This window comes from Cloeon dipterum, chromosome 1 (genome assembly GCF_949628265.1).
Source record: "Cloeon dipterum chromosome 1, ieCloDipt1.1, whole genome shotgun sequence".
NCBI lineage: Eukaryota > Metazoa > Arthropoda > Insecta > Ephemeroptera > Baetidae > Cloeon > Cloeon dipterum.
In genome coordinates this window covers 33,378,922-33,400,355 of record NC_088786.1, presented here as the reverse complement: position 1 = coordinate 33,400,355, position 21,434 = coordinate 33,378,922, and the positions used below count along the sequence as shown (strand labels likewise).

General features: G+C 44.6%; 2 protein-coding genes across 4 annotated transcripts in view; one reads left to right on the top strand and one right to left on the bottom strand.

The window, feature by feature from the left end:
• The first annotated feature begins 141 nt into the window (after nucleotides 1-141).
• On the top strand, nucleotides 142-1,279 carry MED8 (mediator complex subunit 8). The gene is made up of 4 exons (XM_065476630.1): nucleotides 142-385; nucleotides 440-685; nucleotides 741-1,020; nucleotides 1,106-1,279. The coding sequence occupies exons 1-4, from the start codon at nucleotides 221-223 to the stop codon at nucleotides 1,180-1,182; spliced, it is 768 nt and encodes a 255-aa protein (XP_065332702.1). The 5' UTR covers nucleotides 142-220; the 3' UTR covers nucleotides 1,183-1,279.
• LOC135934701 (SLIT-ROBO Rho GTPase-activating protein 1-like) overlaps nucleotides 1,193-21,434 on the bottom strand; it is a 35,651-nt gene continuing 15,409 nt past the window's right edge. For 2 of the 3 annotated variants that reach the window (XM_065476627.1, XM_065476628.1), the window contains exons 2-16: nucleotides 8,658-8,841; nucleotides 8,426-8,591; nucleotides 7,903-8,124; nucleotides 7,718-7,846; nucleotides 7,437-7,661; nucleotides 7,050-7,382; nucleotides 6,533-6,836; nucleotides 6,264-6,476; nucleotides 6,097-6,202; nucleotides 5,824-6,042; nucleotides 5,697-5,767; nucleotides 5,456-5,639; nucleotides 4,952-5,219; nucleotides 3,691-3,855; nucleotides 1,193-3,160 (exon numbers count right to left, since the gene is read on the bottom strand). In XM_065476627.1, the coding sequence (XP_065332699.1) occupies nucleotides 2,564-3,160; nucleotides 3,691-3,855; nucleotides 4,952-5,219; nucleotides 5,456-5,639; nucleotides 5,697-5,767; nucleotides 5,824-6,042; nucleotides 6,097-6,202; nucleotides 6,264-6,476; nucleotides 6,533-6,836; nucleotides 7,050-7,382; nucleotides 7,437-7,661; nucleotides 7,718-7,846; nucleotides 7,903-8,124; nucleotides 8,426-8,591; nucleotides 8,658-8,841 (3,386 nt within the window). In that variant the 3' untranslated portion in view covers nucleotides 1,193-2,563. Of the gene's footprint in view, nucleotides 3,161-3,690; nucleotides 3,856-4,951; nucleotides 5,220-5,455; nucleotides 5,640-5,696; nucleotides 5,768-5,823; nucleotides 6,043-6,096; nucleotides 6,203-6,263; nucleotides 6,477-6,532; nucleotides 6,837-7,049; nucleotides 7,383-7,436; nucleotides 7,662-7,717; nucleotides 7,847-7,902; nucleotides 8,125-8,425; nucleotides 8,592-8,657; nucleotides 8,842-21,039; nucleotides 21,124-21,434 lie in introns of those variants that run through there. The other variant, XM_065476629.1, reaches the window with a different exon arrangement.

The following is a 21,434-nucleotide window of genomic DNA, read 5'->3' as shown; positions in this document are numbered from 1 at the left end:
ATTTTTATTTTAAATATTAAGATATTTTATAAAGTAGGAATTTTTATTTATTTTAAGTACATAATAATAAGAAAATCGTTTTAGGGTTATGTTTTTATTGTTTACTTTGGCAACCCTGAACAGTCTGAACTTAAACATAAACATCGTCTTGCCTTGACGACGCGCAAAAACTTGTGCCTTGATTTATTCCACATTTTCATGAATTAAAATCGTAATCATAATGCAGCGAGAGGAAAAGCAGCAAGATGCGGTGCTGGAAGCAGTCATTAGTCGAGTCAACGACCTCAAAACGTCAATTGGGGCAATGATCTTCAAGGTCGAAAATGAATACGAAACGCTCAACTGGCCAAATTTCCTCGATAATTTCGCTCTTATTTCAGGACAGGTAGATATAAATAATATTTGAAACCTCTGTCATTTTGTAAAATTTTATTTTCAGCTAACGTCCCTGACGAAAATCCTGAGCAACGAAAAAGCTCCAGCATTGAGAAACTTCACCGTTCTTCCCTTGATGCTCAAGCCCGACTTGGACGAGAACTTGGCCAGAGTCACCGAGGGCCGTCTGACCACTTTTTCGCACGATATTGTACCAGACTACTTGAGAACAAAGCCGGAACCTGATGCAGAAATGAAGATGGTGCAGCTGGAGCACAAAGCAAACTGCGTCACCTACGAAACTACACAGGTTTGAAATGGGAGGCTGCTTGAATTCCTTTAACGAAATTTAGTTAACTGTTCAGAAACAAGTCGCTACCATGAACAAAGTGGTTGGACACGTGTGGGACTTGGTCAACAAGGCCCGAGAGGAATGGGAGAGTGAGGCCGGCTCTCGATCCGGAGCAGCGCAGACGTTCTCGCTCACGGACACGCCTCTCTTAGTTGCAGCCATCAGCATGGGCAAGGGTCTCAAACACACCGTTACTCCAGGGGCGATGATGGGTGGCCCCCCACCAGGCCCGCAAAGGGGTCCCGGGGCGCTGGGCCCGCCACAAGGGCCGCCAGGAGGCATCCCAGGCCAAAGTGAGTCTGATTTTACTATCAAGAGATTATTCTTCCTTCTTAAGTTTCTTGGACAGTATTTTTTTTATTGCATTTCTTTTTGCAGTGGGACCAATGGGCAAGGCGCCAAGTGCAATCAAAACGAACATCAAGGCTGCCGGTCAGATGCATCCCTACAGATAAAGACAGTGTGTGCGTTCTCTGGAGACTATTTATTTGTGACCACTACATAAAATATTGCGATCTGTAAATAAACCACATAAGAACACTTGAATACATATACGACTTTTTTAGTGGATACAGATGTTTTGAGACACACCCTTTTAATAGTGATATTTTTGCTGACAAACAATATTGTTGGACAATGCTCGGAAACACAAATATTATCTTCATTTTTGACCATTTGCATGCGCTGTTGTATGTATTTTATTCTGGTGGAACAGACTTTTTCTTGTAGAGTTTATTGTGTACTTGCGAGTGGGCACTATTTTATTGATAGTTAGTTATTAATTAAGTTTGAGTTTTAGAACTGTTTCCCATGCTAATGGTCTATGCGTGTGTGTATTGAGATAGATATGAATGCGTGTGTGTTACTGAGATTTTTTTATTACATTATATGTTAGTAGTTTTGGTATTCTCTGCGCAGCCGTGCGATTTCTGAGCCATGTCTTGCGGTTTTGTCAGTTTTGTCTCAATCGCGTTTCCAGTAAAAAATCTGAAGACCTTGAAATTATGCAAAAGTGCGTGTTAACCTACTGACAGTGTTGTGTTCTGTACACAAGATTTCTCGCTATGCCCTCTTTGTTTCCAACCGTAAAAATCTGCTACTTCGATTCTCATTTTATATTTAGCATTATCGGGAAGATTTGGCTTACAAACTTTATTCTCCGAATTCTAATAACTCGTCCGCTCTCTTAAAACCAGATCGTAAACTAAATTATCTACTGATACTCTATACCCTACAAATTAGGTAAAAAATTAATGTTGTGTGTCCTCGTTTCTAATCCAAAAATTGAATTATTTGTTCTTCCTCAGTCTTAGAATACCGTTTTGTTATTTTTATTCCTCTGGTAACAATTTCTCTTTGCTATTATCTAAAAATATCTGAGTTAATGAAGCACACATCGTTAGAGTTGTGTTTACGTTAAGTTCAATATATATGTTTTTTTGTTTTGTTTTTACTCAAAAACTCTGATCTCGGCGCCTACTGCGGCGTTCAAAGCATTTTCTCGTCAGTTAGGCCAACAACTGTGTATGTATACTCTCTCTTCTCTTACATCACGTCTCTCGAGTTCCGATAGCACCCAAAGTCATAAAATGCATATTAATTGTAATTGACTTTGATTATATAGAGCACTCAAAAGAGAACAGCTAATATATCAGAATTTAGATAATCAGACAAAGTAGCAAAGGTGGAACGGCAGGAAAAGTACGTGCCTTAGGAACTGATGCGGCTGATAAATGCGTGTCGGAGTCAAAATAAGTCTGAACAAGGGATATCAAAGTCCAAATTTCGAGATCGGTCGCCCCTATCGAATACTTTTCCTCGACTTTCCTTTGCTTATTATTTGTTCATTTCCCGGTTTTTGCTCAGATCCGGCGACGACGGCGGCATGCCGGCCGGTTTCTTGAGGATCTGCGGCTTGGCCTTGAGGGGCGGCTTGTCCGGGGCGGCAGCGGCGGCCACCTTGGTCTGCGTCTGGGCGTCGACGGCCGCAGACGCCGAGCCCGACGAGGAGCTCGACGACGTGCGCGTGTCCTTCTTCTTCAGGGTGCACTGGTTCTGCTTGGCGAAGCGCTCGGCTGCGGTCATGTCGGGGCTCTCGGGACCCGTGTGCTGCGGGCTGTGACTAGGCGACGCCTCAGGGTCTTCGTCGGACGCACCCCCCGACGGCGAGACGCTGGTGCTGCCGCTGCTGTTGAGCGGCAGGTCCATCACCAGGTCGGGCGTGTGCTTCTGCCGCAGCGGCAGCCCCACCAGATGCGGTGCCGGCAGCACCGGCGTCGGCTCCGTCGCGGAATTCTCGCGCCGCCGCCAGATATCGCGGCTCTGCTGGAAGCTGCTGCTTGTGTTGCTGCTATTGCTGCTGCCAGAGCTGCCCTCGCTGCTTAGGCTGCTCAGACTCGACCTGTCGGCTTCGATTTGGGGCTCGTCCTCAACCTGAACAAACAGAAAAGTCAAGATAGCAAAGTTTGTTCAAACTAGATTATATTTGAGGAGTTTCATCCCAAATTTTCACTATTTTCTCGTTTATTTTTACTAACACTTCCCTCTCATTTGAAAAGAAAATTATAATAACCGCATATATTCAAGGATTGTATTTAAATAAACACCCATCACAATATTTAATATTTTTAAAAATAAAACAAGGTTTAATATTTTCTGTTTTATATTCATAATTTCACAATGAAAAGGTAGAGCAACAGATTTAATGAATGTTCATTGCATTCAGTCAGTTTTTCGTGTAAAAGCTTCAAATATTTATAAATATGAAGAAATAAAAAAAGTAGCACATAATTGCTGCAGTAAATTTTAAATTGTCAATTTTATTCAGGAATTTTAGAAGGCCAATTCGACTTCAATAAATTTCCAACCTTTAATATTGCAATAACCAGGGCGAAAGAAAAACACTTGAAATTAAATCAAGGAAGATTAGGAAGCCTTGCTTTAAGCTCATCTTCAGTGCTAACCTGCAGCTCATGCGAATCAGGTTGCGTCGAGTCTGCCTCTTCAATGCCCAATTTCTCAACCAAACTGCTTCTGTTGGATCCAGAAGTCTGATCTGATGTGTGAATTTCAGGGATGATGAGGCTGCCGTTGACCTTGGTGTCACCATTCTCGGAACTCACCTCATGCTGAAAAAATCAAGCGTGAAATTTTGCAGCCAAAAGAAACAGTCCTTAAATATATTTACAGCCAGAACCTTTCAAGTATGAATATTTAATTACAATTTATATTTTATGCAGCCATAAATTCTACAAGAGTCTAATTTCCTCTACATCTCCTTCCTAGCTTTTAAAGCTCTTATGTATAAGTTGTATTAGTAGATATTACTAAGAAGTAACACAAATCATGTAACATTCTATTTGGAAGCCAAGTCATGATCGAACAACAATGCTGTTTCCCGCGTATGAAATGATACGTATATTATAATGTACGCGCGCATTCTTTGTGTCCTATGAATGGAAGTGTGTATCTACAAACCTTTGACGAGCTGATAATATGGTGGAAGGGAGTGTGGCCTCCCAGGTTTGTTCTTTCGATTTCACACACAATGCGATTTACTGCAGTGCACAACTACGAAAATCAAAGCTCGACATGCAAAATTTCTAAACGTTTTGAAGGACGATTTACAGTGAACATAAAACCATGCCTAACAAAGTTGAAATAAGGCTGAAAATAATACCCAAAAATCAAATTCTAGCTTGAACGTAAAAACGAACAAATTTCTACAATACTTTTCCCTTTTTTAAATATATATAAATTATTTAATTAAAAAGGAATAAATGAGATTTTGATGTTAGGAAACATGCGTATAACGACTAAATGAAATGACCTGAACCTCAAAGCGACAAAATAATGACAAACAAAATGGCAAAGCGATTTTAGCATGCTGTTAATGGATTAATGCAAAAAGCAGGATTTTCATTTTAAAACACTCACCTCCTCTGTTGCTAACCGCAGATTTAGCAGAAGTGTTTGTCACATTGCAATAAAAGCCCAAATTTGCTGACAGTTAAAGACGACCACTCGGCTTTTTATCGTAGTAAATGCATCATTATAAATACAAGTAATTCATAAAACTGTTCAAAATAATATCTACATCAGACATAATCTGGAAAGTGTTTTCACATTTTTTGTAGGCTATAAAAATATGAGATAACAACTTTGGTCAATACAATCAACACTCAGGCAACATGCTGGCTGACTCTAGACAGTGGTTTCAAGTACCTCGGGGGGCAGCTGGGCAAGCGCTAGCTCAATCGAGTTGCGGCTGTTCATCGATGGCAGCAGTGACACAGTCGTGACGGCACACGGCGGTGGCAGGTTTGGCGGCCCCGGCGTGTCGATTGGCTCAAACTCTACCACCACAGGCTCGATCGGCGAGTGCTGTGAGCTCTGGCCGGACAGCAGCGAGTCGTTTGAGCTTGACGCCCGCCGCTTCACTACTGACTCGTCAGAACTTGATTTCAGCTCTAGCCTTTCTCTGTCCTCATCCCTGTAAAACAGATTTTCCAAAGTCTTTATTTAGTAAAAAGAAAAAAATAAATGAATTATTACTTTTAAAGTGTGTGTTTTTTTAATTTATCGCCAAAGTTTCTAGAATGGCTCTTTTTTACCCAATAATAAAAAGCTTGGCGAAATGCCATGCGTTTTTTACCATTTTAAGTGTGCTTGGCACAGCAGAGGCCTTTGTGCTTATACCCTTTCAATTATTAAAATATTTTGACGCACTTGTTAATCTTTAACATGATGTATTTGTCTGGAATGAGTCCCTCCTGCCCGCCAGCGCTGCCACGCCACCAATCATTTGACACTTGACTGTACAGGGTGACGTGTTGGCCTTTCCGCAAGCTGAGTTCTCTCTTTGATCTTGCCCTAAAGTCGAATTGCACTGTTGCCTCTAGAGATTCGCATTCTGCAAATACGATATTTTTCATGAGCATCAATTAGAGAGAAATATGATTGATTGTACCATCCTCTGAAGGGTAAACTTCTGAGTCGATGTCATCATGAACGTTTTCGGATGGCGAGTCACCCATGTCACTGTGAGAAAATTGAAATTAAAATCTCAATTAATGGTTTAGGGATAGATTTTTTACGTTTCATCAGGTTCACAACTGATGTACTTTTCATAGATTGGCCCGCCATCAACTGGGAACAGTTCCTCATGCATCTCAATGACGTTTTTGATCAACTCATTGATCAGATTTTGGAACTGCACCTGGTCCTTGTCGTCAGGTACGGGGACTAAGGTCGGGCCGAAGCAGATGGCCAGATTGTACGGATCCATCATGTTCTCCTCGCTGTATTCCGACAAGCTGCCAAAAAGAGGTGGTGAGCAACATCAGATAAGTGCACTTGGCAGAACTCACTGTTTGAGGAATGCAAAAAGGTAGCGCATGACAATCACAACCGGCCTTGGCAAACTCTGTAGTAGCTCCTTCATTTTGACCACAAAGTCCTCGTTTGGCTTCAACTCTGTGTGAATAAAAAAAAGTTTGATGCAAGTGCTCAGGTGAGACGCGTCATAAATATTTACGTGCGAGCTCCATGAGCTGTTCAAAGTAGATGATTGGCAGCAGGGGCTCTCGCAGTTCTCGCAGGTAGAGTTTTAGCACACCTGCAACTGAATTGATGTCTGACGCGTCAGTCATGTCAGCCAGAGGGTCTTCGCCCCTTTCGAAAGCCTCTCTGAAGTTGTTTATTTCTAGTTGTGACCCAGACACCCTGAATATCCCTTGGTGATGCAAACCTGTAAATTTCAACCATTGTAGCACTGGATTTTTTTAATTAATATTTTTAATTTACCGTATAGATTAATGACTCGAATGCAACTCTTCATCACAAGTGGAATTTCCTGGTTTGTGCTTTCCAGGTACTCCTCCAGGCTTCCGCCGAACAGCTTTGGCTGACCGATCATCTGCAGCCGGCCGATTCTTTTGCGCCGCACTGGTTTCTCTCCAGTCACCGTGAGCCCATTGTTGGGTATCTGCGTTCCTCTAGAGGCTGGCGGCAGGTCTGAGCTTCCAGCGAGAAGTGTTTTCCTAATGTAATCGTGCTTGGCGTGCAGTCGTGCTATCCTACTTGTGCCCAGGAGGTATTCCCTAAATTTCTGCAAATATACAAAATATTTTTGACACAAGTGAAAGCCGTGGCATACGTTTTTATAGAGTATTAAAAAAATTCAGGATCTATCTGAGACATTTCAAAACTAGGATTTCATCAAATTTGGAGCTTCTATAGTTGAAACTTGAATTAATCAATTTTTTTTTTTGACAAAATTGGAATAAATTCTGCAATGATTCATTAAAAAAATCCAACTTACCCCAAGGTAAAACTCCTCTGTCTCTTGCTTGTCTTGCTTCAGCTTTATGGACAACGTCTCCGGCGCCTTTGTGTGCGAGGGTGTCTGCGGCGCCAGACCCAGGGTCGAGGACAGACTGGCGTTCGGGGGCGTCGCGTTGTCATTGTTGAAGAACTGGTTCACGTCAAAGTCTTTAGCGGTCAGCATGTCGAGCAGACTCCTCTCTGCCGTCTCCATCGTCTTCCACACTTCCTCTGACTCGGTCCGCAGAGAAGTGATTCTGTTTTGCAGCTGGCACAGACGCGACTCGAGCTCGTCCTTCAGCGATTTTGTGATCTCAAGATCCATGGTGACCTGCGAGCATTCCCTTTAATCAAGATTTCGTCTGATTAAAGTTGAGAAACAAACCTCCTCATCCGTTCGCGAGCCCTGCACTTCGAATTTCTTGGGGATCATGAAAGCGGTGTGATTGGACTCAAGGAACCTCTGTTTGTCGAGTCGAGAGTCCAAGGCGGCCACGGTGGCGGCCATCTGGTCAAGTCCCGCTTGAACTGATTGCTGGCGGCCTTCCTCGGCAGCAACGTGGGTCATCATGGCTCCTGAGATGCAATGATGGAAACCCAGATCCATGCACTGTTGGAATAAAGAGAGTGAGCGTGCTCGTCAAGAGGACCAATAGATATGCTTACGTCTATTATATCAGAGAGGTCGTCCACAAAGTATTTGTGGACTGTGGTGTTGGACGCCTCGAGGCACAGCACGTACTCGTTTCGCGCCTTCAGGGCCTTCAGCTGGGCGTCGTTGAATTTATTTTTCCTCTGAATGGAATATTAATATTAGAAATAAATAAATTGGCGACAAGATCTACAATTACCTTGAGAACCTCCTTCTCGATCACTCTATACTTTTTAGAGCGCTCCCTCTTTTCTTTGGGGATCGAGTTCTCAAGTTTGGTGCGCTGGGCTTCGGCGAGTCGCAGTTTGCTCTCAGCCTGTCTGGCCTCCGCCTGGTAGCCGAGCCACGTCTTGCTGGTTGTGTGCAGTTCGTGCAAAACTCTCAGCAGCTCTTCGTGTGTTTCGTAACCAATCTCTCGGCACTGCGGAATAAAAACGAGCGTGTGAATTGCAGCCGACAGGAAGACGCTTTATGCGAGCGAGAGGCAATAAATCCATGCCGAGATCGCCATCACTCGGTGCGTGAAATGCGAGGAGGTGCGCGCTCGCCAATTGCAAGATTTTCAGCTGCAAGTGGACAAAAAGAGTGGCTTTCATTCCGACACCCCGTGCGCGCGCAAGAAACCCAATATTTCAATGAGCGCCTCGAATCAAGATTAAGAGCTATCGCCTTTCAGCAGCAGATGTTGCAAAATTCAAGGGAAGCAAAAAGCCGGCACTCACCCTTCTGTAGATTCGCTGGACGTCGTCCATGAGGCCGGCGAGACGACCCACCAGGTGCACCGAGTAGATCTCGCTCAGGGCCGCGTGGTCCTTGCTGAGGCCCTTTGTGTGGCTCAGCAGATGCTGCCAGCACGAGTAGCTGGAGAACAGCGGCCACTGCTCGCGTCTGCGAAAAAAAAATATCGTGCGTGTTATAAAAGAGGGAGCCGTGAAATTAATTAGGAATTCATACTTTTGTTTCTGCTCGCGGTGTCGCAGTGACAGCGACTTTGACAGTTTGTCCAAGCTCTTGCTGTAGTCCAGCTCCACCTCAGCCCTCTTCCTGAAGTAGTCCTGCAGCTCGGTCACCAGCGACACCTGGCTTTCCATGCGGGCGTCCAGACATCGCAGCTGTTCGGCCAACTGCAGTCTGATGTCTGTGGACACAATAAAAAAATAATGAATGGAAATAAAAATACGGCATGATGGATTTGGATAACTCGAGGATGTACATATTCTTTCCCAACATCAACATCGTTTTACGCCCACGATACATCGACTCGCTTCAAACGTCAAATAAATATTATTGTGAATTGGTGTAATTTGCGAGCGGCTCGAGAGCGCTAGCTGTATGTATCTTGGAAAGGATGTAGCCGAGAGGAAGAAGGCTAAACATCGTGTTGAGGCAGGATATCACTTTAAGTTCACGATTTGTAGGGTTTCTCTGCAGAAGGAAGTGCAAGAACTCCTCCCTATCCTATTTTACGCGGCGACAAGTAGGTACAATGAAAGAAACTTGATTTTCAGCTGCCTCCGCACTTGATTCAGCGGCAAAAAACAAAACGCAACAATAGATTTTTATGCGAGAGAAAAGCGGGCATTTTGAATAACAAATTTCTCGTGTCGTGAACAATGGAATCGAGTTCTAGTCGCATGGCTTGTTTTTTAATCGGCCTTTTAAGAGAGAGAGAGAGAGAAGAAGGAGCACACTTAATAACGTTCCCCTTATTCGAAGAAAGAAACGCCGCGCTGCAGCCGCGCGGCGTTTGTTACACAATTTAAGGTCTTGTTTCAAGACGAAATCTATTTCTGGACCGACTTGGATACACTAGCGTGTCCCCGTGTTTCAAATTTTACGGTCATTCTTTCGCCGGCTGCACTCGCCAGATGCCCATTGTTTGCTTATTCGAATGGTTTGGTTTATCGCTTTCTGATTTGCTTCGAAATTGATTCGGCGGGCGTGGTCGGTCAGTACGCCGCAGAATTAGAGACGCGTTGACTTCTTTTCTGCCCGCAGACACCGCATATATATGCGAACGTACAATCTGTTTCTATTTCCATCGACCGGTGATACCGACGAGCCGAGCAACTCTGGTGAAAATGACGATGCACCTCATTGGGGCCAAGGCTCCACATCAACATTCATCACTCGACTCGCGGCATCAGATGCATTTCTCTCCATACGATCGAATAGAGATAACATAAAAAAGTATGAAAGATGTTTCGGCGAAAGACTTTCTTTCTTTGCAGCAATTTGTGCATCGAGGAACACATAACGTTTCTATTTGCTTGGCAGATGACTAATGCGGTGCTCGGGGAAAAGGCGTCGGTCAGCGGGGCGCCCCTATCTAATTACTTGCGTGTGTGTGTAGCTTGGAAAACGCCGGTCTGTATATTACTAATTCATAATCGCAGTTTGGGCACTGAGCACGCACCACTACTCGTAATCTGCGCAACAAAGGCCGGAAGTCGCATGCAAAGGAGCCAATAATTCGCCTTCGGAGCCACTCACTGCGCGAAGGCCGCTTCCTCAGCTGCCAGATTGATTTAATACAATTGGGAACCGAGATGAAATCGCTTTCACTCACTACGGGAGCATCATCAACACGTTTTATTTATTTTCTCTCAATGAAGTAGTGTCAGAATAAAGATACGGCGCCACTGGAAGCCATTCAAGCGGTCTCAAAGATTACTAAAAGTTTATTAACGACAGTGGACACTGTAAATACACCACGGTGCATGCAGACTCTTGTAAACAAGATTCCGGCGCATGTGTTGCTGGACCCCTGACGAGCTATTTATGATTTATTAAATCGAGCGGAAGTCGCGTTTGTATACGTTATTGTGCCGGCGCCGCTCTCATCATTTTTCTTTGCGCACGGAAGATCCCATCGACGCCCATAATCGGTTGAACAATGAGCACCGTGGAAAACATTCCCAATTCTCATTACTGCGAGCTCATGGAAGGGCTGAAAAGTTTGGGTTGAACAATAATCATTGAGCAGAAAAGCTGATAATCCAATGTGTCAGACAATATGCACTTCCAGCAAGCGAATTAAGAGTTAAAATGTGGGCTGTTGGTTCTCCTTTAGTTGTGCACGTGGGATGTCAAATACTGTGGGTTCTCGGCGCCTGCTTTTCGATAGGGACGAAAAATTCTTTAAAAGCCATGTGTGTGTGCCGCAACGCACAATGTTAAGTCTCTGTTTTCGACTTTTTTCTACAGTTTCATCATTTTTTTTGTCGTTGCTTGATGCAAACCAACTGGCTGTCAATGACCAACCGTGGCTGCATTAACACGCGTTTCAAGCAGCACAAACCACTGCGCATGGCAGCCACTTTTTGTGTAATTCGTTATCGTTTCAATTAAATTAATGCACGCGGAAAGCTTGTTCGCGATTGAGTAATGGTGGGAACATGCTCTTCGCGTTTTATCTGACTGGAGCTTAAAGGGCTGCCATCAGTTTTAGCACGCGAAAACCGGTCCTTTTAGACCAGCAGCGAAATGCATACATTAATATTAGTTGGTGAATCTCGCATTAAAATAAAATCTGACTTAGCCAGATCAGAAAGACGATTTCTTCAAATTCGTATATAAATTAAGTGTGCTTTCGAACCAGTTAGCTGGAAACAACGTCAATCGAATTAAATAAGTTCATCGAGTCGCGGCGTTTCCTTTCCCAGCGAGATAAATAAACGCACGAAAAGGCAAAGGCATCCAATTTCTCCTCGCTCTCTGTGTTTATCTCGGTCAGTCCGGAAACAGCGCCGCAGAAAAAAACATATAGCTCTCGCATGTAATGGTGGCACACAACAAACCGAATAAAGTAGAAAGAAAAAGACCACCTTTACTAATAATGCGGGATAAAAGCAGGGGCTCAACTTTGCTGTCGCGTCCGTGAACTTTGGCCTTACAAATCGCGGCTCATTGAAAATGATCAGGACGAACCAAGGGGAATCAAGACTGGGAGTGTGTTTGTGTATGCGTTTGCCGGCGTCGGACAAGTCGAGTGGGATGAGCGTCTCGACATTAGCATAATGCAAGGCTAATTGCCGTCCAGGTAAACCGAGTAAGTGTATCAACACATTTCTGCGGAGACCTGCGAAGAGAAAGAATTATTGCTGCTTCGTTTGATTCCAAGGATTCCATCCATTATTGGAAAACCGTAAAAGGCAGCGCGGCCGGCATAAATTAGAAAACGTTCATGATTTTTATTCCCAATTTGTAATCTTTGAGCTGGATGTTTTTCCTCCGTCCTCACTCGGCGATACGGAATTTGCATTTTAATCAGAAACGATAGAAGAAAGAAAGCTGCTGACTGGGGCGAGAGACGAATGAAATGCGAGCCGCGGCTTCTCTGATTCCACTCGGTGCAAAATTTATGCGCTCGGCCGTAGCCGTGCAGTATGTGCTTGCGTAGTTACGCAAGTACGAGTAACACCGGCCCTACACCCTACACTGCTGCAATGCAGATAATCTCGGGGAAAATTAGCGTTCCAAGCAAATTTCCGCTTTTCTTACGCTCGCCTGGCCCGTCGACCTTTGCAAAAAGAGACGCGGCCAGGTTTTTGCCGCTTCGGTGCTATATATATGTATAATATAAGAGAGCAAGTCACGTCGCAGCATTTTTATTCTCAAGGGACAGACCGTGACGAACACCAATCCGAGTAGAGAACGAGAGGTGTCCGTCCGTCCGTCCGCTTTGAACATCAACACCAACAGGCGACAATTTCACGTGCTAGCATTATTTATACATGCGTGTGCACCTGCACACCGCGCGTACACGTACTGCGTCTACGATTTCTCCGCCCGTCCGCAGGATCAATTTCAGCGCTGATCCTGTCCTTGAGCCTTGAGCGGTCATTTTCTTCAAATCGTGCATGAGTCGGAGATAGTGAGCAGGCAGGGCACGACGATGACGGTTCAAAAACTGAGAATGCATTAACAGCGACAGGCAACGGGCAGTAAAAGGCTGAAATTTTCAGGTCTAAGTGAGTCAGGATTTGCGGTCAGAAAGAAAACATCACTTCCAGAAAGATTTTTAAAAAAAGAAATTCGATCCACTGCCGTCTGCTGCACCGGCTCTGCCGTGCATCAGGTTTCCACTGTGGTGGAGTAAATAATAATAATTGGGGGTGAACAGGCCGGCAGGTCCCGAAATAAGCGCATCCTCCCCCTCGTGGCAGCCAGACAGACGGATCCTCGAGCTCGAGACGCACTGACGAGGAGCTCCACCCCGGCAATACATACATACAGATTATACACAATGAGCATTGTCTTGCATTCCGATCGGGTCGGGTATTTCACAGCCATCTTCCTTTCACTCTCCGCTGACTGTGATAAATAAGATTTCATGATTCCGTCCGCGGGGGAGGATGTGCCTGATTAGGATATATTTTGTTTGACTCGCAGCGCGTCACGTGACCGGCTTTATAGGAAAATGAGCCGAGCTGCAGTGTGTTTATCCTCGCGTAGGGAGCGAGGGTGTGGTTTTCCATCCGCGTACGGCGCGTGTTAAGTTGATCCAGCAAAGCAAGGGCCAGATTTCCGCTTCCTTGTCTATATTGCAGTCGCGTGTGTGTCACCTCAGAGTGTTCGAGGGGTCATCTGCATATTTCGGTCCTTCGTTCAAAATCAGCCGCCTGATCAGAGTCAACATTGATCTCATTAGCTGCTCATCGAGATGGAAAACAGCTACAAAGGCGGCCCGAGTTAAAAATGATCGACTTTGATACAATGACAAACAACTGTTCTTTCGATCGAGACAAAAATGGAGTATAAACAAATCGAGTTAATATTTTATCCTCGTCCGATCCGCACAGATCGCGATAAGGCCATCCTTGTGATGCAGGCTAATTTTTTACTATCCCGCTCACGACTGGAACAATTATAGCCGAGCAGTCTCACGCACGCCCCTTCAATAAACACATTAATATAATATCTATTTCCCGATCCGTACCTAACGCGGCCATTCGAATAATAAATAACGAGATAGAAAAGGACTGGCGGCTTTGTTTTCACGTGCGCCGCCTCACGACTCACGAAAACAAACAAATAATGGTCGCAAGCTGCGTCGCATTCAAATAATTGCACTCCGCCGTCGGTGGGTCTCTCCATTTCCCGAGAGTGCATTTTTCAGCGGCGCGACGCACGCAACCCCGCGTGCTGCTGCTGCTGCTGCAGTGGACGAAAGGTCACAGCCCTCTCCAGCCGCCGACGCATAATTCTAATTCTCGGTCGAAATGAAATATTATGCACTGGCGTGCCGCCCTTTCACATTATGCGCCAGCAGCGATAAAAGTCAAGTTCCAAAAAAATTCCAGCCGATAACTCTTGAAACATTCTGCAATAAAAACTCACGACAAGAGTCTCGGCTTTTTCACGTCGCAGTATAGTAAAAATTAGTGAGAAAACGCTGTTGGTTGGTTCGACCCAGTTGCCCCGAGGAACAAAAATTCCTGCTGATGTAATTACAACATGAGGCCACGCCGCGGCTTAATTACAACAACAGCGGCCATCACAATGCCCGGCTGTCAATTAGACCGCCGAAACGTCACTTCCTGCGTCGGCAACACTGTTTTTTTTATCTGCGGTCTGCGCCAAGCAACGAGCGTGTGTTTACACTCGCTCATTTCAATTAGGAATGCAAATCCGTGCTGGCATCAGCGAATTCGAAGCAAGTCGCGCTGGAGAAGTGTGGAAAGCGCACATTTACTTGCGCAGAGGAAAATAAAAAGGAGCTGGTTGGTGCCCTTGAAGTATGTGCGCGCCGCAACCTGCAGCGAGAAAACGAAGAAGAAAAAGCCCAACCAACTTTATACGAAACACAAGGGAGATAAATAATAATAAGACTTGGCGGCAATTACGCCATCAGACGGCCTTGCAACATTAAAACTCACTTCAAACAAAGTTGAAAAACGATTCTGTTCGGAATGTGAGATTAAAATCTTGTCTCGTTTGGGCCGAAATCGATACCAACCTCAAACTATTTATAAATTCCTTTCATATTACTAAAAAAGGATCACCCTATTTACTACAAAGAAAGTTAGACAAAAATCCATTAATGCAGAGCAGTCGTTGTGAATTCCTGTAGAGACGCCCTAATAAACTTAAAGATGTTTTCCGAGAGAAAAAACACAAAAGAGGCGTGTTTAGTTACAGTTTAATAAAAAAAAATGAGCATATCGCCTAACATGGGAGCACGTGTGTTGACCGTGGATCGGAAACGCTGCCAGCCTGACTGAATAATTATATAATTATGCTGGGAGGCTCGCATTTTTAGGAAACCCCAAATAAAGCAGCTTTCGACCGCGTTGTTTCGTGTCGTAAAAAAGCATTCGATTGGATTTCTGCGATGATTGAGCAGTGACAAGAAATAAAAGTGTTTCCTCGCAGCAAAACAGTCACGATTTTCTGCGGTCAACGCGTCTAACGCGCTATGGAGAAAAGTAATCAATGGCGACCGGCGCAAAAAGAAAAAACCACCAAGCCAACGATGAAAGATGACGTGCAGCTTTTGGAATAGTAAAATGATCGCAAGGACCACTTTCAGCGTTTCATGTGGGGCACAAGAGAGCTAATAATCATCTTCGCCGGAATGATTTTCCTTTTCTGCGTTTCCAAATAGAAATTGGCTCTTGCATTTTTCTTCTTCCGTCATTATAGCTTTATATCTATAAAAGCAGTTGCGAAAATAATTTTATGGGGTGTCTAATATAAGCTAACTTTTTGAAAAAATTTATAACGCAGGCGTAATTATGATCAATTTTTGTATGTCTCGCATTTGGATCATGTAAAGGCAAAATATTTCTGCTTGCCGATAAAACCTGATTGCACCAAATAATTTAAATATACAGTATATTCAAGCGATCATAAAGATCGCAGTGCTATATAGACTGTGGGCCGACCAGGTGGAGGCGGATTTCTTTGTGCTTTTTTCAGCTAAGTTGTTATCGTCCGTGGACACAACATTGTTCGCACCGAAAATAAATTAGCGGTGAAACCGAGTACAGCAGCAGCGGTGGCGGCGGCGACACTCTCGCGAAACAGGTTTGAACCGTGCTGCAAGTCCAAGGCCGGAAAGTTTTAGTTTTGATCTGCCAGCCGTGAAATATACATTTTCCACTCGCGGATTTGTGCTGTACTCTCTCGTCTTGGCCGCAAAGGCGGCTGCTGGTCGGGCGGTCTGTCGTACAAAAAGTGGCTCCAATAAATCAGCACCGCCGCGTTGGCTAGCAAAGAAAAGCTGAATTAGCGCGGCGACGATTTATTGAAAGGGGTGACGAAGGGATTAGGCGCCTCTTTTTAGAGCTCCCCGAATAATAATGAGACGGCTGGCGCCTTGAGTGACGCATTAGCACGCGTGCAATAATAAATATATCCGTCTTGGCCAACTCGTCACGTGCGTCTTGCGCGCAGGCGGGGGCAAGGGCGCGTTTGTTCGGTACTCACGAGGGGCGAAAAAGAGATATACGGGTCGTGATTTGTGTAAAGGGGAAGACGCACGTGAGCCCGCGGCAGTGTTCGATTTTGCCACCCTCTTAAATTTGGAATAAAAGACAGCCCTGCGTGCGTACTGAAAGCAGAGCTTCGAGGAAATACAAACTCCGACGAAAGGTGATCGATTTTTGAACAAGGAAATCAGAGTCTCGGCGTTGAGTTGCAAATTGTTAAACGCATGTGTCATTCTGTGCAGCGCAGCGTTCGTGCTCGAGTTTCCAAGAAATAATATAAAAATTTAAATTGATTTGTGACAACGAGGCCTTGGAATCGCGATAGACTGCCAAAAAATGGTTGATTTCAAATCTTTAGCTGTTCCTATTTTGGTGCCGCTGAAAAGAGAAACTAACTGATGGCAGATCTGAACAAACTGCACTTCACATTCGCCCCTTCCTTGCTCTCTTTCTTCTACGCCTCACGGAGGAAAGCAAAACAAGCCAAACAGGGAACACTCTTGTTGACGAAATTTAACGAGCAGCAGATGTTGGCCGGCCGGCCGGCCCAGCCGAGGGGAGCATATAGCATAATGCCGTCGGCCCAATTATCTGCTCGCGCCGTAATTAGGTCGGACGCCTTTTTTTGCAAACCGCTGCTCACCATTGGCTGATTGACTTTAAAAATTATTGCATCAAGCAAAATTTCCTAACGAACCCTGTGACATATGAGTCACGGCTAAATATAATAGAAATAAAAAAAAAAACAGGGAACCTTCTAACGTCTGCTTTTTTGCGTGTGTGCGTCGGGCCTGTGTTTCGGGAATCGTCTCAAACGGCGCGGCAATAAACCGATTTCCAGACGAGAGAAAACCTTTGATCCCGTTCTGCGCGTGCATTATTTCAATTACTGGATCGAGCCACGCACGCAATTCCGCCTCCAACACACAGTGTGAACCCAAAAGTCAAGCAAACAAACAAAGGGCCCCTGACCTGACAGAGATAAATCGCGAAGCTGTTAAAACTATTTATGTCTATGCTCCAAGCACACGCAAACCGAATTCTGAATTCTGCTGCAAGCTCTATATGCATTGTTACGAAATTTGTTGTAAAATATCGTAGCAAAGCCCCTTGCACATTCGGTAAATGCAATATTATTGGACATCACAAAGACGAAGTGGAAACTTGTGAAACATCGTTTTCGTTGGGCAAATAAAAATAACGAAATTCAAACATGAAGAAAGAAATTGTAAAATGGAAGGATTACGTATAAGATGTCACAATAACAAAAAGTTTTCTTTGTTGAAATCTAATTTTCCTTGTTGCAACAATCGTGTGATTCTTTTTCGTCCGGGAGAAAATGAAATTTGCTTCCTACACATTCTTAGATCTTTGATGTTGGTTTCAGAGGAAGTGAAACAATTTTTAGTACAAGAAAGTTTAGTAGCCCAACATCTTAAATTTATACAATGGAGTCACTTAAGGAGACCAAATTTAAGTGCCTGCTCAAGAGGCGAATTAATGGCATGGATTCGGCACGGAAAAAATCAATTGGCATTAAGATATGAATAGCCGTTTCTTTCCGCCAATTATGTGAGCAAAGCGGGCAAGCCCTGACTGAGAGGAAGAACAAAGCACAGGAGCAAAGATCAATTGAGGCCGCCGCGTTCACGATGAACAGAGGCGGCGTGGGCGTGTGCGGCGGCCGAGACTTTGTGCTCCGCATGTGCCACCGTGAGTGGGTGGAAAGGAAAAAAGCAACCTGCACTGACTCACTACCCGCACGACGACGCACGCACGTGGACTTGAACCCCGACGATGCGCGAAAACAAGACGCTTATACCACGTGTGTGACTCACCCCCGTGTTCTGTCTCGATTTCGGTTTTCTATATGCGGTTTATCAATTTTAAGCCACAACAACTGCAGCTTGGAGAAGATGAAAGTGACGGTCATTAAAAAAGTTTGGACTTTCACACCGAAGCCAAGAGAAATTTGCTTTTAAGCTATTTAGAATCGAGATAGGGAGCGTGGTCCAAATTGCTCATCTAAAGTTAAATCTTAAACTATTCGTAGGAATATTGCGAAACACACAGCCTCGTGTGAAAAGGGAACACTGATTAGCTAACGGAAGGGAAATTATGGCGGCGGTTAAACGAATAACGACTAATTTTCGGCGGCGTGAGTGAAATTAGCTAATCACGCGTGTCGACTCGAAAAGGTGAAAAGCGAAGGTTTCATCAGCAGCTGAGTGAGTGCATCTCTCTGCTGCGACGCAAAAACGGCCAGAGCAGGGAGGAGTCGAGTGGCGCTCTCTGGCTGGCTCCTCGTGCCGCCGGCGAGAAGGGGTTGAAATTATAAGTTGATGATGTTAACCTCTGGTGCACGTAAGAGCAGCTGCCGGGAATGTCAACACTCAATCACAGCCGTGGCAAGCGGGCGGGTGGGTGCGCGAGCGGGCGAGCGAGAGCACAGGAAATCTGCGTCTCGCCGCATGCATTCGGTCAGGCTAACTCGATTATTTTTACCGCCGCTCCGTTGACAGACACGACCCCTCAATCTGTGTCTCTTTGACGACGCACAAAAAGAGCTGTTTTGTGTTGGCCCCATTCCGCGTGTTTGGACGATCGCGAAACGGCGCGAGAGAAAAAGTTCTGTGCGTTCGTTTGGCAAAATTGTGCTGGCGAAAAAAAAAACGGAATGCATTAATTTACTCATTTCGCAGCGTACGTGCAGAAAAACACGGCATGATGCGGTGTGCGCGGTGTTCTTTTTGCAATAAAATTGCGCGCATCATATTTGCAAACATCAGGGCTGGCTATAAGGGGGCTGCTGGATGCCATTTATTGATCTGCCGCCGCCGAGATGAGAACAGCCAGCCTCCCTTTGCTCCTTTCAAACGGCGTCAGCCACACCCTGCACCGTTGCCGCCCAAAACTCGTGAGCTCGCCCAAACCGACGTGCGCCTAATTACGCCGCCAAATAAAGTATGGAAAAGAGTGAGTGCATCATTGTTCGCTGCACCCGCAGATTGGACCATTTGTTGCATCCTCCTGCCGGCGGCGGAGGGGGAATTCAATTACAAAAGTCGGCGAGACGCTTCAACCTGCACCACGTTTAAAAATATCAAGCACGCGCCAGACGACACGGGGGTGCTCTGTTGCAGCACGGGTCCAATAAATAATCCCGCACAAAAGCGGATGATTCTCATTTCGGCTTGTTTATTAATGCACGCTGGGGCCGAGAATTAATTCACGATTCGTCGCGGGAGACGAGAATAATAAATAGTAATGCAAAGCGTCGGTCTTTTGTGGCTGCATGTTATACCAACAGCATATTTTTCCAAACCAAACACAATAATTGCTTTCCCGTGGCAACAAAGTGTTTATTTCTATGGTTTGGCAAATGTACAGGTTTTAAGTCGGCTGGCGTAAGAAGTCGAACAAATAAATGTTGTTGAGAACAGAAAAATACGTAAATCACAGCAATAATAAGAGGATTAAGGCCAACTCATAAAAATATTATTCTTCTTACGTTCCGATTTGATTTTTTATTTTTTTTAGATAAATTTGCTTTCCAGCAAGAAAAAAGCGGAAAAATAAACGTCTTCAGATATAATTAGTGAAAAATTTGGGGACAGGTCTGTGCATCAACGTCGTTTCGCTGCTCAAGATTTTTGTTTGAGCCGTTTTCAGACTCACTATTCAGACACATCAAGGGAAGTTTATTAAGAGCCTTTCCTTTCGGGATTATACTGCTGCTTTCAATTCCAGCCGCCGCAAACTTTAATGGGATGCATCAGCGAAAAAGTAAAAGAGATAAAAGGGCGGCGGCGACGATGAGGAGCGCGCGCGCGTGTGTATGTGTTGCGAATCTGTTTGGCGTTACCCTTTCTGCAAATACACGCGAATGCTCTTTTGCTGTATGAAAGGGCGGTGTGCACGCTGGGGCAGCTCGCCCCGCGCTGCCAAGGTCGATACACGTGAAAGCCAGCGTTTTGAGTATGTTGTTGCTCGCCGCCGCGCTTTCAATTGCTCTGGAAAATTATTGTTACACATTTTTGTCTTTTGTGGTCGCACGCAATGCCGCAATTGCCGAGTTTAATAATGCACATTACCGATTAACTAAAAATATTGTTCGTCCTCGGCGTGTTAATATCCTGGTCGGCAATGGTAATGTATTAGGCTGCGAGTTTTATATTCGGCTTCTTTATGGCTGCTGCAAAGTGGCAGCTTTGGGTGAAATATCTGTCTTTTACGTGAATGCGGTGGATACTTTTTTTCAGGCCGACACGTGTAAAAAACGACCGCAGCTGATCCGATTCTAAATTAGATTCCACTTTCATGTGGGAATTGAAATGCAACCAACATGCGTGCCCTTGGAGGAGCAAAATGATGAATATCATCTAAATGGAATTTTATTGTACAACACGCGGCTGTTTCACTTAACTGTTCTCTGCCTTTTTACCTGAAAGAGAAGTACGAACAATCATAAAAGCCATATAAAAATAAACTTACGCCCCGAATTCTGAATCACTGCACCGTTTTGTAGAACGATTTTCCGACTGTTTTAAGGGCTCAACTGCTCGATTATTTGGTATTTACATTGGGAGACTAGTTTCTTTGGCTGCTGCAATTTTGCGCGCAACTGTACGCCACTCGCATCTCCCATTTTTTTAATAATACACACGCCGGTAGCAGCAATAATCATAACTCGTGAAGCGAGTGGCCGGCCACTTTTTTTCTCCAAAGGTCGTTGCTTTTTCCTAATGTAGTGCGGACATGCGAGACAGCTTTTTTCTGCCAAATTGGCGCGCTTTGCGAACCGTACGATGTTTGCAGGGCGGCTCTTTCACAGCATTGACACGTGTGCAGAAAAGAAATTATCACCGTTAAAAAGACTGACCGCAGAGTGGAGTCATTACCAGAAATAGTGCGGTTTTGCGTCCTTCGTTTCTGATTCAGCGGCATCGTCTATGAGGCAACTTTCAGCACGACACTCAATGGTTTTCAAACAAATCTGTTATGATTCACTGGGCGACTAAAAATTACTTCTATAATTTACTTTTGATCGTCATTGAAAGTGAAAATATTATTTTGGAAATGGTTATTTTTCTACCACCGAATCAGCAGTCAAAGATATTAACAAAAAATAATATTGTCACCTCACTTCAATTTCCTTTGACAGAGTAAATAGTTCGAGCCCTGAAGCAGAAAAGGAGCATACCAATATACCTCTGGGAAAAGGTGCTTCCATATTTTATTACGAGCTGAACATGTCAAATTTTCAATTTGGGTTCTGGCCTTGGGGCCGGGTTCT